Source organism: Pelophylax lessonae (assembly GCF_965119305.1).
Source record: "Pelophylax lessonae genome assembly, chromosome: 13".
Taxonomy (NCBI): domain Eukaryota; kingdom Metazoa; phylum Chordata; class Amphibia; order Anura; family Ranidae; genus Pelophylax; species Pelophylax lessonae.
The window spans coordinates 57379429-57394244 of NC_138780.1; the positions used below are offsets into that span (position 1 = coordinate 57379429).

Genomic DNA, 14816 nt, shown 5'->3' on the forward strand with positions numbered 1-14816 from the left:
TTGAGCCATGGATTCTCAGGAAAGCAAGTTTCCTCCAGCTTTAGTGGGGGGCCCCAGTTCTCCTGTGGCTCTGCTGCGACCCGATCTGGCTGCTGTGGTAGCGACTTTGGTGGCAAATATGGAAATGCTGATGTCTGAACGGGCTGCGAGAAAGAGGCCCAGGTTGTCTCTCTCTTCTGATTCAGATGGGGATATGGCTGCTGCTGCTGCGAGCGTGCCCTTTTCAGGGTCCCGCTCATCCTTAGACCCCCCAGGGTCTGAGGGGGAGGCTGAAATGGAGGGTGTTGATACATCCACCCCAGGGTCACCTGAAGAACGGGCGACTATGGATGAGTTAATTGTTTCTGTTAAAGAAACCTTGAATTTAGAGGATGAGCCCTGTCCTCCGAGCGTTGTGTCCTCATTTGGGACGCACAGGACCCGCAAGTCTGCGCAGGTTTTTCCCTGCCCAGCGGAATTCCATTACACTGTTAATGAAATGTGGCGCACGTTGAAATGTCCATTCCTGGTACCTAGTCGGTTCAAATTGCTTTATCCTTTTGCGCCGGCTATGGAATCATGATGGTGTGTGCCTCCACAGGTGGATCACACTGTGGCCGTGTTGAACAGGGCTACCTTGGTTCCTACTGAGGATACCCCGGTTTTCCGGGATCCCACGGACCGGCGGTTGGAGTCTCTAGCCCGCCATTCCTATACGGTGGCGGGTTCGCTGCTCAAACCCGTTTTCGCGTCCGTTCTGGTGGCTCAGGCGGTGGCTGATTGGACTAAGATGCTTAGGGGCAATCTCGTGTCTGATGATGTGCCACCTGCCCGGCTGGAAATGGTGGATCAGATCCACCAAGGAGTCATGTATTTGTGTGATGCAGCCTTAAATGAGGCCCCCTTGGTGGCTCGCCTCTCTAGTGTCGCGGTACTTAACCGGCGACTGATATGGCTGAAGAGCTGGTCGGCCGACCAGTCCTCACGGAAAACTGTTGCTGATTTTCCCTATGCTGGCTCTCGCCTTTTTGGCGAGGCGTTGGACACAAGGTGAAAGGCGCCACGGGGGGAAAGAGCACTATTCTGCCCCAGAACCCGAAGAACAAGTCTTTCCGAGGCAAGCGGTGTTCTGCGTCTAGATCCAATCAGGGGTCCTTTCATGCCTTTCGGAACCAATCCAAGGGCAAGCCCTTCAAGGCTCAGGGCAACCAGAAGAATGCCGGCTCGGCGGGACAATCCGCCTCTGCCTGAAGGGGCGCCCTCACCCGTTTCAGGGGTGGGGGGACGTTTGCGCGGTTTCCTCCAACCTTGGCTGCTCCGGATATCAGACAGGTGGGTTCAGGAAATCGTTCGATCAGGTTACAAGATCGAATTCCTTTCCCGGCCGGCGGACAGATTCTTTCCCTCCAATCTCCATCTGCTTCCGGGGCGTCTGCAGGACTTGCATCAAGCGGTGCAGGACCTGCTTGCTCAGGGAGTGATTGTCCCGGTGCCTCATCGGGACAGGTTTCGGGGGTTTTATTCGAATCTGTTCACTGTGCCCAGGAAGGAGGGCAAAGTGCGTCCTATTCTGGACCTGAAAGCGCTGAACCGCTTTGTGCGTGTTCGGAAGTTTCGAATGGAGTCTCTCCGTTCGGTTGTGGCCTCCTTGGGTCCAGGAGAATTCCTGGTTTCGATAGATCTGAAGGATGCGTACCTGTACATCCCCATTTTCGAGGGTCATCAGCGGTACCTTCAGTTTACTATCACAGAGGACCACTACCAGTTTGTGGCGTTACCTTTCGGTCTCGCTTCGGCACCAAGGGTGTTTACCAAGGTGTTGGCGCCGGTTCTGGGCCTGCTGCAGGCCCAGGGCATTGCGGTCCTGGGGTACCTGGACGATCTGCTTCTGATATCGCATGCCAGCCAGGACCTTGTGCGCGACCTGTCCATCACGGTACAGACACTCCAGGAGTTCGGATGGACTATCAACGTTCAAAAATCTGCATTGTCTCCATCGCTTCGCCTTCCCTATCTGGGAAGGGTTCTGGACTCTGCTCAGGCAAGGGTGTTCTTGCTGGAGGACAAGCTCCAGACTTTGCGGGACAAACTCAGGTCCCTCAGGGACAATCCGTCCTCGTCACTCAGGACCTGGGGTTGATGGTGTCGGCCTTCGAGGCGATTCCCTTTGCCCTGTTCCACATGCGGGCTCTCCAGACGGAGATCCTGGCCAGGTGGGACAGACTACCTCAGTCCTTGGATCTGGATGTCTCCTTGAGTCGCCAGACCAGATTGGCTCTTCTATGGTGGATCCGGTCCCCGTTGGTGGCGGAAGGCAAGTCCTTCCGTCCGTTGGTGTGGACGGTGGTTACCACGGACACCAGCCTGTCGGGCTGGGGTGGAGTCCTGGGCAACCTGTCTGTCCAGGGCACTTGGTCGGAGGAGGAGTCCTCCCTCCCGATAAATGTGCTGGAATTACGAGCGATAAAACTCTGTCTCTTCCAGTGGTCGGACCGTCTCCAGGGCCTGCCTGTTCGCGTACAGACGGACAATGCTACTGCGGTGGCTTACATCAACCACCAGGGGGGCACCAGGAGTGCTCGAGCGGCCCGGGAGGTGACCGACATTCTGTCTTGGGCCGAGACTCATGTCCCGGCGATCTCAGCAGTTAACATTCCGGGTGTGGAAAATTGGCAGGCCGACTATCTGTGCCGCCAGACCCTGGACCAGGGGGAATGGTCCATACACCCGGAGGTCTTTCAGATGCTGTGTGCTAGGTGGGGATCCCCAGACGTGGATCTGTTCGCATCCCGGCTAAATCGAAAGGTGGAAAGGTTCGTGGCAAGAACGCGCGATCCGTTGGAGGACGCCTCGCATGCGTTGGTGGCCCCTTGGCATCAGTATCGTCTGATGTACGCCTTTCCTCCGATTCAGTTACTATCCCGGTTCCTTCGCAGATTGGTCTCAGAACCGCACATGGTGATTCTGGTGGCGCCAGACTGGCCTCGCCGGTCCTGGTACGCCGACGTTGTTCACCTGGCAGTGGCGCCTCCGTGGCGTCTGCCTCTGCGGGAAGATCTCCTGTCTCAAGGTCCGATCTTCCATCCTGCTTTACAGTCGCTGGCTTTAACGGCCTGGCTGTTGAGACCCATGTCTTGAAGGACAAGGGTCTATCCACTGAGGTTATCCCTACTCTAATCAAGGCTAGGAAATCCTCCTCTGGTAAGATCTATTACCGTACCTGGAAAGCCTATTTCGCCTGGTGTGAGTCCAGGGGGTTCTCCCCTCATTCTTACTGTGGTGCGCGCAGAGCTTCTGCGCTTAAAAGCGCAATTGAGGATGTTAATATATGCCACCCCATTAATCACTTGTACTGAAAGTACGATATACAGCTCTTTTGTATGAAGAAATTTTCGGCGTGCTCGGTGGCAAAGAGTAAAACAGGCACAAGCTGTGTCATGGTCGTTGCCAACAGAAAAAGTGTCCTGCTCTAACTCAGGGCTCTCGTTTATTCATGGCCAGAAAACAGGGGTTTACAGTGGGAGGGTGACGGCTATACAACATAACCATCAGCCTCTTGTGTACAATCTCAAAACATGAACTCTATACAAAGTAACAACCAATTACACACGTGTACATTCAAAAGTTCAATAGAAGGGAGAGTTCATGAGTGAGCTGAGCAGCGTACACGAGGAACCGTGCACTATAGCTAACAATGAGACCTATGTGTAGAAAAATGGCCACTAAACACTATACAATGGAACTAGCGTGTATCTCATGAACGCTGCCCTGCTAATACATGTGCATGCACTCCCGTCATAACCAGTTAGAGTTAATCCTATGTAATATAGTTCAAAAAAACATATTTGATAGTGATTAAGCTACTGTTCCAGTAAATGATACTATATCTCCAAAATGAAATAGCAGCAGTGTTTTAACCATGCCAGTCGAGCATAACAGAAAGCTACCAGGCATTATTCCTGCTAAATGGCAGATACTTATCAAAACGATAATAATTCCACATCACAAACCTCTCTCCGCCCGCGAATAATGGGGCCCTGGCTGACTGTATACATTTGCGCGGCCGACCTCACATCGCACTTCCATAGATCCGGACCGGCGTTTGCTCCAGCGGTAGCTGCTCAGAGCGCCCGCCGGCGTGGATGATCAGGCGAGTGGTATGCGGTCTCAATTTAATGGAAGATTTCTACAACGAACGGTCTTTCCTCAGTGCCGGTTAAAGAGATATTCGCTGTACATAGCGAATACCAGTAAATCAACACTGGGAGACATAATGGCAATTTAACTAACACACATCCTTTTAGATAGTGTGCACAGAAGTCCTAATAAAATTTCCACAAGGTAAATAAGCTGTGTTGCTTAAATGTAGTAGAACATGTGAGTTCACCAACATGAGTGTGATGTCTAGTAGACCTGGATGAACAAAACTACAAATGTTTTGGCTGTTTATATTTTAGCTGCATATTTAACTTTTTTTTTTTTTTGTTTTTCTTTTGTAGAATGCTTTTCTATCACAAAGGACAATTCTTCTTGATTGCAACAAAAGCTTGAACAGAGGTACAGACAGTATAACTAGATCCCACCATATAGCTGCTGAAACAGATGCCATTGGACAAGATCTTGTAGAAGTGCTTGGTGGTCAGAGAGAACAGCTGGAACGAACAAAAGATCGAGTAAGTAAGATTTCACAAAAAAAAGTTAGTTGTTACTCCGTGTAAACTAGAGGAATATTTCTACCAGGGTTCATTGAGGAAGACTTCTGGAACAGATACTGTAAGCCAAGCCTCAAGAGGGGTGGGAACTAGGTACGTACATCAAAAAGCACAGCCCCTGAATGTACAGCATAAGCTTACTTTAGCTAGGTGTCCTGAGGAGGTAAGAAAGTCTTTCCTTAGCTCTTTTGGATTAAAGGATAAGTTCACCTTTCACATATTTTTTTTGTTGCAGGTAAAATAAAAATGCATTATTTTTTTTTTGTTGGGACCCTTTAACTACTTCCTGTCCACGCTATAGCCGAAGTACGGCTACAGCGCGGACTCGAATTTCTGGGAGGCCTTCTTTAAACGGCCTCCCAGAAACAGGCTCCCCACGCGCTCCCGCGAGCGCGCGTCGGGGAAAATCTTTGTTGGCCGTGTCCCTTGGACACAGCCAATCACAGATCGTGCTAAATGGCCAATCACAGCGGCCATTTAACACGTGATCGGGCCGTGCAATGAGAGATGATCTCATATGTAAACATATGAGATCATCTCTCATCGCCAGCTCTCTTCCTCACACGGAGACTGCAGTGTGAGGAAGAGGAGAGCCCGAACAGCGGTAAGGGAACACACAGGAATGTAATCAGGGCACTGATCACCCGCCTATCAGTGCTCATCAGTGCGGCATATTAGTACCTCCTCATCAGTGCCCATAAGTGTCACCTCATCAGTGCCCATCAGTGCAGCCTATCAGTGCCGCCTCATCAGCGCACATCAGTGAAGGAGAAAAATGTATTTATTTTCAAAATTTACTCACAGAAAATAAGAAAAACTTTTTTTTTTTCAAAATTTTCTGTCTTTTTTCTTTTTTTTTGTAAGAAATTAAAAAGCCAGAGGTGATTAAATACCACCAAAAGAAAGCTCTATTTGTGTGAAAAAAATGATAAAAATTTCATATGGGTACAGTGTAGCATGACCGCGCAATTTTCATTCAAAGCGTGAGAGCGCTGAAAGCTGAAAATTGGCCTGGATAGGAAGGGGGTATAAGTGCCCAGTAGGCAAGTGGTTAAAAGCCTTACCCCCATGATCAGCAGATCATAGGTTCAATGTCACGGTCCTGCAAGACTGTCTGTGTAGCTGTCTGCCCATACCTCCAATATGGGCAGGCATTTACTCTGACAGGAAGACTCAGTGAACTACTAGAGCCCTCAACAGTGCCCTCATAGTTCATTGAGAACTACAGTACAAGATGAGAGGCTGTTAGTAATTGTAGTTCATTCATACACAGAACTAATGAGGAGGCCAGCTTGGCGGAGCCCTGCTTGGCTGAGTTTTCTTTAGATAGTAACAGAGAGTGCAGGGAGAAATTCCCCTTGCGCGGTCAAAACGGGGGTCAGAGGGGAACATGTTACAAAAGGTGAATTTCTCATTTAAGACATCCAGATGAACATTTCTCCATCAAGTAGCTGCTGGCAGTGTCAGACCAAACCACCAGTAGAAATACAGGATGAACTCTCTACACACTGCTATATACCATTTCTAGAAAACTTTGCAATAAGAAAACAGGGATTTTTAGTTCTCATATTGCAATACATGTTTAAGCCGGCCAACTGCGTCCAACTAATTCCTCTATGGCCAGTCCTACTCTTGTCTGCAAATCCTGCTGTGGTCACAATGCCAACATGGTGCAAACAGACACAAAGTGGGTGAGAGCTATTAGATTCAGGTCTGGTCACTGACCTGCAATGCAATAGAAACGATACCTGTGGTCAAATCCCAATAGCTTGTACATGCAGATAATCTATCAGATGGTAAAGGGATGTTAACATTAGAAATTGTTGGATGAACCTGAACCTGGCATAAATGAAACTTCTGCACACTGCTTTATACTCTTTTTTTAGCATTTTTTGCAGTAAAAAACAGGTTGACCCATATTGCAATACATGTTTAGGCTGGCAAATGACATCAAAGTAATACCTCTACTGCCAGTCCTATTCTGTTCTGCAAATGAACCAAACCACCAGATTCAAAACATTCTCCGCTGCAACCAATGGTTGTAGTATATTCCCAAACTACAAAATATAATTTCTGTATCGTCCATTGACAGATGCAGCCTCCATCTTCATTAGCTGAATGGGTTATGCTGCCCCCTGCAGGAGTAGTCTAGGCTGTAAAAAATGTACATGTACATCCCTACGGGGCTGTCCCCACATGCATAACCCACATACCCTCTGCTCAGCAAACCAGTTTTTCTCTTACGTCCTCCGACAGTCGCCGCCTCTTCATATTCGTCACATATGGGGTATTAGACTTTGCTCCGAAGGAGTAGCTAGGCAACAGAATATGTTAACATTAAAGCTTTTAACATATCCCACCCTCAAGGGGTGGTCCCCTCAGTCAATACCCTCCTACTTCCTGCAACCATATCTCAGTTTCAATGTCTAGCTTGTCAGGAGTGGCTGGCTCTCTCTGTGCTGGGGCTTTGTGCCCCAGACTCTTTCTTCTTTTTTGATTTTTTGTTTGAGTTTTCTCTCTACCTTTACTTAGCTGTTCTTTTTGTCTTCATTAGTTAGTTCTTCTGATGAAGAGGATCATGCGGGCTGGGTCTCGGGCTGATCCCCCTGGTCGCAGGTCGTGGGTCAGTGGCTTCCCAGCCTGCCATTGAGCGTTCAGCCAGGTAACGCTCCTGGCACAGTGAACGACCCATCCCTGTTCGGTGCAGGGATGATTGGTGAGGTGGCTACCTCACTGGACGCTGTGCGGTTTCTTAACCCCCATTTTGTGCGTCTTGTATGCGACTCTCCCTGCCTCATGTGCAGCGGCTTGTTCGCCTGTGCGGGTCCCCCACGCCATTGTGAGGTAAGTGTATCTATGTGGGGACCTGTCTGTCTGGGGGGGTGTCAGTCTGGGACTGTGTAACCTGCCTCTGTTCTCACTGTTTGTCTCCCTATCACTCGGCTGCATGCTGTGGGCTGTAAGGGGGGGGGGGGAGCTGTGTGACACTATGTGTGTCAGCTTTGTCAGTGTGAGAAGCTGTGTGCCGTGGGGCATGTTTTGTGGCATGTTTGGGCACTATACAGCGATCGCTGCGGCGATCTACCATGTTTTTTTTTATATATGGCTAACTGTGTGCATTACTGTACTGTGGAGCGGCGGTTTCGGCGCCAAACGACGCCATTTTGCCTGCACTCGCTCCGGCCGCATGTTCTACATGCATGGCGGCCATTTTCTTGTAGCCTCCCATAGGCTTTAAAAGAGCGCCCTGGTCACATCACTTCCTCTTCTCCTGGGTACACCGATCGAGGCAGCAGCAGCGGCGAGGGTCTCCTCAGGTTATATCCTTCTTATCCATTGCCTGTGTCAGTTTTATTGTCCCTGTGGGGGTCTCATTGTGCTTGTGTGTGGTGCGGTGGGCTGCGCTCGCCGCGCTTGTTAAAGGGGCAGTTAACCCTTTATTATCCGGCATTTTGATATTGGGGCAATGGATTCTCAGGAGGGCAAATTTCCTACCGCCTTGGTGGATAGCCAGGGGACCGCTGTTTCCCCCCCAGGGGGGGATTTAGCCACTATTGTGGCTGGCCTTGCTGCTCAGGTGCAGATGCTGGTGGCTGCTCAGTCTACCAAGAGACCCAGAGTTTCTCTTTCCTCTGAGTCTGAGGGTGAAGGTGATTGGGCTGTTATGGCGGGGGTCTCCTTATCGGGGTCCCTCTCCTCCCTGGATCTAGTGGGGTTCGAGGTGGAGGCTGAAGTTGAAGGGGTTGATAATTCTCCCCCTGGCTCGCCTGAAGAGCTTGCAATCATGGATGAATTGATTGCTTCCATAAAACAAACGCTGCGTTTGCAGGATGAAGTGTGTCCCCCAGCTGCTTTGGCGGCTTATGGGACGCAGAGAAAACGCAGGACGCCGCAGGTTTTTCCCTGCAATGATGATTTTCAGCGCGCTGTTAAGGAACAATGGCGCAATCTACGCAAACTTTTTGCTGTGCCAAGTAGGTTCAAGCTGCGTTATCCTTTCTCACCTTCCACTGATGAACGGTGGTGTGTGCCACCCCCCGGTGGATCACGCAATTGCGGTTTTAAACAAATCTACTGCGATTCCTGCAGAGGATTCCCCGGTGTTCCGTGATGCCCCGGATAAGAGATTGGAGTCTCTTGCCCGTCATACTTACTCTATTACGGGTTCTATGCTTAAGGCTCTGTTTGCCTCTCTCATGGCGGCCCAGGCTGTCGCAAGTTGGACGCAGATGCTTAGGCGCGTCCTAGTGGCCGATTCGGCCTCGCCGGCGACCCTGGATATGGTGGATCAAATCCACCAGGGTGTCATGTATCTGTGTGATGCGGACTTGGACTTAGTCCCGTTGGCTGCACGTGTGCACAGCGTGGCGGTGTTGTCTCGCCGCCTGGTTTGGTTGAAATGTTGGTCGGTGGACCAATCTTCACGTAAGACCTTAGCCAATCTGCCTTTTGATGGGTCTCGCCTTTTTGGGGAGTCCTTGGATGTGTTGATTAAGGGGATCACCGGAGGTAAGAGCACTCTCTTGCCCCATTTCCCCAAGGCTAAAGGGGCTTCTGGGAAAAAGCATGCTAATTTTCGGCCCCCTCAGGGGTCCTTTCGTGCCTTTCGGTCGCACTACAAGGGCAAACGGTTCAAAGGTCAAGGCTCTCAAAAGAAGCCCTGGTCTGGGAAACAGAAGTCCGATCAGTCCGGATCCGCAGCCCATAACAGTGCGGCCTGAAGGGGCGCCCTCACCCAGTTTTGGGGTGGGGGGACGCTTGCTCGGTTTTCTTCAACCCTGGTTGGCCCGCGTGCGGGACAGATGGGTTCAGGAGATCGTTCGATCTGGTTACAAGATCGAGTTTCTCTCTCGACCGGAGAGCAGATTTTTTCCCTCAAATCTTCAGCTGTCTCCGGAGCGTTTATGGGACCTGCACCTGGCGGTGCGGGACCTGAGGGCTCAGGGAGTGGTGGTTCCGGTGTCTCATCGGGACAGATTTCGGGGGTTTTATTCCAATCTGTTCACCGTGCCCAGGAAGGAGGGCAAGGTTCGTCCAATTCTGGACTTGAAGGCTCTGAACCGCTCTGTGCGGGTTCGCAAGTTCCGCATGGAATCCCTGCGGTCGGTGGTGGCTGCCCTGGTTCCGGGGGAATTCATGGCCTCCATCGATTTGAAGGATGCGTATCTTCACATCCCCATTTTTGAGGGTCACCAGAGGTACCTTCGATTCGCCATTGCGGAGGATCACTACCAGTTCGTGGCGTTGCCTTTTGGTCTCGCCTCGGCTCCGTGGGTTTTCACCAAGGTGCTTGCACCGGTTCTGGCATTATTGAGGGCCCAGGGCATTTCTGTCCTGGGGTATCTGGACGACATTCTGGTTCGGTCTGCAGCCAGCCAGGGTCTGGAGGAGGACCTGTCTGTCACGATGCAAACTCTGCAGGAGTTTGGTTGGACGATAAATTTTCCAAAGTCGACACTGAGTCCGTCGGTTCGTCTTCCCTACCTGGGAATGATCCTGGACTCGGTGCAGGCGAAGGTCTTCCTGCCGGAAGACAAACTCAGAACTCTCCAGGAGGAAGTCAGGTCCCTCCGGGACGTTCCGCTCTCGCTTCCGGTCTCGGCCTTCGAGTCGATTTCTTTCGCCCAGTTTCACACGCGGGGTCTCCAAACGGAGATCCTGTCCATGTGGGACGGGCGACCTCAATCTCTGGATCTTCAAATCTCGTTGAGTCATCGCACCAGAAGAGACCTTCTGTGGTGGCTCCAGTCCCCGATGGTGTCCGGGGGCAAGTCGTTTCGTCCTATCTCGTGGACGGTGATCACCACGGATGCCAGCCTGTCGGGCTGGGGTGGTGTTCTGGGCGTTCTGTCCGCCCAGGGAACTTGGTCGGAGGGGGAGTCCTCCCTTCCGATCAACATTCTGGAATTGCGTGCGATAAATCTCTGTCTTCATCGCTGGAAGGACCGGCTGCAGGGCTGCCCGGTTCGGGTGCAGACGGACAATGCCACGGCGGTGGCCTACATCAACCACCAAGGGGGCACCAGGAGTGCCCGAGCGGCTCGAGAAGTGGCCGACATTCTGACTTGGGCCGAGACTCATGTCCCGGCGATAACGGCGGTGCACATTCCGGGGGTGGAGAACTGGCAGCCGGACTATCTGAGTCGCCAGACCCTGGATCAGGGGGAATGGTCTCTCCACCCGGCTGTCTTCCAGATGTTGTGCGCGAAGTGGGGTCTTCCAGATGTGGACCTGTTCGCGTCTCGTCTCAACAACAAGGTGAGGAGGTTCGTGGCAAGGACGCGCGACCCTCGGGCAGACGCGTCGGACGCGTTAGTGGCCCCGTGGCATCAGTACAAGCTGATGTACGCGTTTCCACCGATTCAGTTGCTGTCCAGGTTCCTTCGCAGGTTACAATCGGAACGCAGCACGGTGATTCTTGTGGCGCCGGACTGGCCTCGCCGGTCCTGGTACACAGACCTCGTGAATCTGGCGGTCGACGCCCCGTGGCGTCTACCTCTTCGAGACGATCTCCTGTCTCAAGGGCCGATATACCATCCTGCTTTACAGTCGCTGGCTTTGACGGCCTGGCTGTTGAGACCGAGGTCCTGAAGGAGAAGGGTCTCTCCCCGGAGGTCGTTCATACCTTGATCAACGCGAGGAAGTCTTCCTCGGGGAAGGTTTACTACCGTACTTGGAAGGCCTATTTTGCCTGGTGTGAGTCCAGGGGGTTTTCACCCCGTACGTACTCGGTTTCCCGAGTGCTGTCCTTCCTTCACACAGGTGTCGATCAGCGTTTGGCGCTGGCTACGATAAAGGGTCAGGTGTCTGCGCTGGCCGTTCTGTTTCAACGTCCCGTGGCTTCCAACTCCTTGGTTGGCACTTTTGTTCAGGGAGTGCGGCATCTGGTTCCTCCTAGGAGGGATCCTCTGCCCCCTTGGGACTTGAATCTCGTTTTATCTGTGTTACAACGTGCTCCTTTTGAACAGATCAGGGAGATCTCGTTGTCTATGTTGTCCAAAAAGGTCGCCTTTTTGGTTGCGATCACTTCGGCTCGCAGAGTGTCGGAGCTGGCGGCTTTGTCCTGCAAGTCTCTGTATCTGGTTGTTCATTTGGATAAGGTGGTCTTGCGACCTAATCCTTCTTTTCTTCCGAAGCGAGTTTCGGAATTCCATCTTAATGAGGATATTGTCTTGCCTTCGCTGTGCGCGAAGCCTAAACATCCGAAAGAGGTGAGACTACATTCTTTGGATGTTGTTCGGGCGATAAGGGTTTACCTAAAATTGACTGAGTCTTTTCGAAAGACGGATTCCTTGTTTGTTCTTCCAGAGGGTCCTCGGAAGGGCATGGCGGCGGCCTCTACCATCTCCAAATGGATCAGGCAGACCATTGAACAGGCCTATGCTTTGCAGGGGAAGGTTCCCCCTGTGCCTGTGAAGGCGCACTCGACTAGATCTCTGAGTACGTCTTGGGCCTGTCGTCATGGGGCTTCTGTAGCCCAGGTGTGTAAGGCGGCGACCTGGTCGACCGTGCACACTTTCACGAAATTCTACAAAGTAGATGTTCAGGCGTCGGCGGATGCTTCCTTTGGCCGCAAGGTTCTTAGTGCGGCGATTCCCTAGGGTCCCTTGTTGGGGACCTCTGGCTGTTGGGATAAGTTTTTTATCCCCTGGTTTTTTGTCTTTTCCTGGGTTGTTGCTCCTGTTGAGCAATTATTTTTTCCTGTAGCCCAGCTGGTTTCCTTCCTTTGGTAAGGTTCCTTTCTTTGATGCGGAGACTGCGTTGCCTTTCGGCGCGGATGCGTTTCCCACCCCTCATGTTTGCACTGCTTTGGGACATCCCCATATGTGACGAATATGAAGAGGCGGCGACTGTCGGAGGACGTAAGAGAAAACGGAATTTTTGTAAAATCTTACCTGTAAAATTCCTTTCTCTGAGTCCTCCGACAGTCGCCGCCCCCGCCCCTCTTTTGGGGTTTGGTTGTATACTCTACTGCTATTCCACTGAAACTGAGATATGGTTGCAGGAAGTAGGAGGGTATTGACTGAGGGGACCACCCCTTGAGGGTGGGATATGTTAAAAGCTTTAATGTTAACATATTCTGTTGCCTAGCTACTCCTTCGGAGCAAAGTCTAATACCCCATATGTGATGAATATGAAGAGGCGGCGACTGTCGGAGGACTCAGAGAAAGGAATTTTACAGGTAAGATTTTACAAAAATTCCGTTATTTCTGCCTAGAGAAGGAGTAGGACCTAGGTTTCCTGCTGGGACCTCGGTCTCAGTTTTTTATTATTTTCAGAATATTTGATTTCTTCTTACTCACTTTGCTAGCTAGTGTTTAGGGAGATCCTCCTGGTGATCTGTAAGCAATGCCGGCTGGGGCTTCGCACTGGATAATCTAGATCCTTATGGTCCCCTCAGCCTGACCTATGAGCATGAGCAGGTTATAGTCCCGCACAAGGCCTCACCATGATAGTGTCCCTTTCCGGATGGGGACAAACCTGCGAGCAAATGCCTCACCGGGACGCGACAACCTGGAACGCCCTGAGTCGCAGCATGCCCCTCGGCTAGCAGCCCCCCCCCCCCGCTTCAGGTTGGATGAGATCTGCCCGGAGCGGAGCCCACCTGCTCCATGGTAGGGCGAGTAAATGTGATAAAGTAAATTCTGGTGCGCTAAAATTTGAGATATTATCTCTCAAAAGGTGAAAAACTGCATCAGAGACACCTAGGCCTTATAGTGAAAAAACAATAAGCATATGAACGAATGTGCAAAGTGTTTAAACCAAAATCAAACAAAGCATATAAATGAACAATGGTGTAACATCCAAGTGAAATGATCAGAGTCCAAAATAAGTGACAAAAGTTCATGAATTGCCAACTGGTGCACGTGGAAAAATCAGAAAGGGGTTTCAGGTAACAGCCAGAAGACAGATTTGATTGTCTTGGTATCCCACCACCTGTGCAAGTTTGCTTCTTACCAGCAGGAAGATATGAAAGGGTGTAAAGACAGCCACATCCAGGATGGAGTCCTCATGTGTGAGAGGGAGATATAAATATCTTCCCACACCTCCAAAAAGGGGGGGTGGGTAGGTCTCTTACCAGATGGTCCAAAACAATTGAGCCTGTATAGATTCCCTATCTGGGGTTCCTCATCCCCCTGTTGCGGGTTCCCTCTGTGATGATCGGGCTGGTGATCTCTTGGGGTCTAATAAGGGAAGGCTGCTGCTAGTGAGGTCACAGGAGTCGGGAGTGACAAGGAGCCCTCCATTCACCATCCCGTCTGGAGGAGCTGTTCCTCTGTGTTCAGTGCTTCTGCTGCTGCAGTGCTGTCCGTGCTCCGAGCCTCAAATGTGTAAATGTGATCACCTTTCCCCTAGTGGCCTTGGGGGACTGTGGGCCCTCTCCTGGGGATAATAGGATATGACTCCTAAAAGATCCCCATGGCCTGCCAGGTACCCGGCCTCTGAGCCCTGTCCCCCTCCACTGGGGGCCATGTCACTGGGGCGTCTGGCGCCCTGAGGGGGGTGGCACTAGTACCTTTTTTTCCTGGGTCTTGTTTTTAGATCCTTGAGGCCTTCTTGGCGGGGGTCCCTGGCCGCATGGCTCGCTGTGGTTGCCGCCATCTTAAGTGTGGGCAACATGTTTAATTTTGTCATTTTCCCTGAGCCTCTTATTAAAATGTATTGGCACCCATTTTTGTGTAGTCTGTGAACTGCACTAGCAGCGTGACCTTTTACATCCAGGCCAAGGTCACGTCCGGTGATTCTTCTTCCTGCTGCAGGCCATTCAGGAGGGTTCTCTCTGGAGTTGGTACAGTAATGGGGGGTCTCTGCAGGCATATCCCTACACACTCTGCTGTTAGTGCATATTTGTGGGACAATCCTAAAGAACAGTGGGACTTTCAGGGCCAATGTGGGAGGGATGATCACAAATACAGCCAAAGTAATTTTTTGTAAAAAACCTATTAATTGTATCACAAAGATAAAAAAGAGAAAAAAATTAACATGTGTGCGCATATATCATACACATGGATGGTGTTATGGTATGATGTTGTTATATACATCTAGTTTTATCTGATATGTAATCAATATGTATTTCCTTGTAGAACTGTCTCTAAGGTTTCTCTGGCCCTGAGGATGAGGAAG

General features: G+C 51.0%; 1 protein-coding gene across 2 annotated transcripts in view; it reads left to right on the top strand.

Moving 5' to 3' along the window:
• The window catches only part of VTI1B (vesicle transport through interaction with t-SNAREs 1B), a 499519-nt gene that overhangs the window by 351911 nt on the left and 132792 nt on the right, over positions 1-14816 (top strand). For both annotated transcript variants that reach the window (XM_082275949.1, XM_082275948.1), the window contains exon 4: positions 4479-4652. In XM_082275949.1, coding sequence (XP_082132075.1) covers positions 4479-4652 — 174 coding nt within the window. The remainder of the gene's footprint in view (positions 1-4478; positions 4653-14816) is intronic.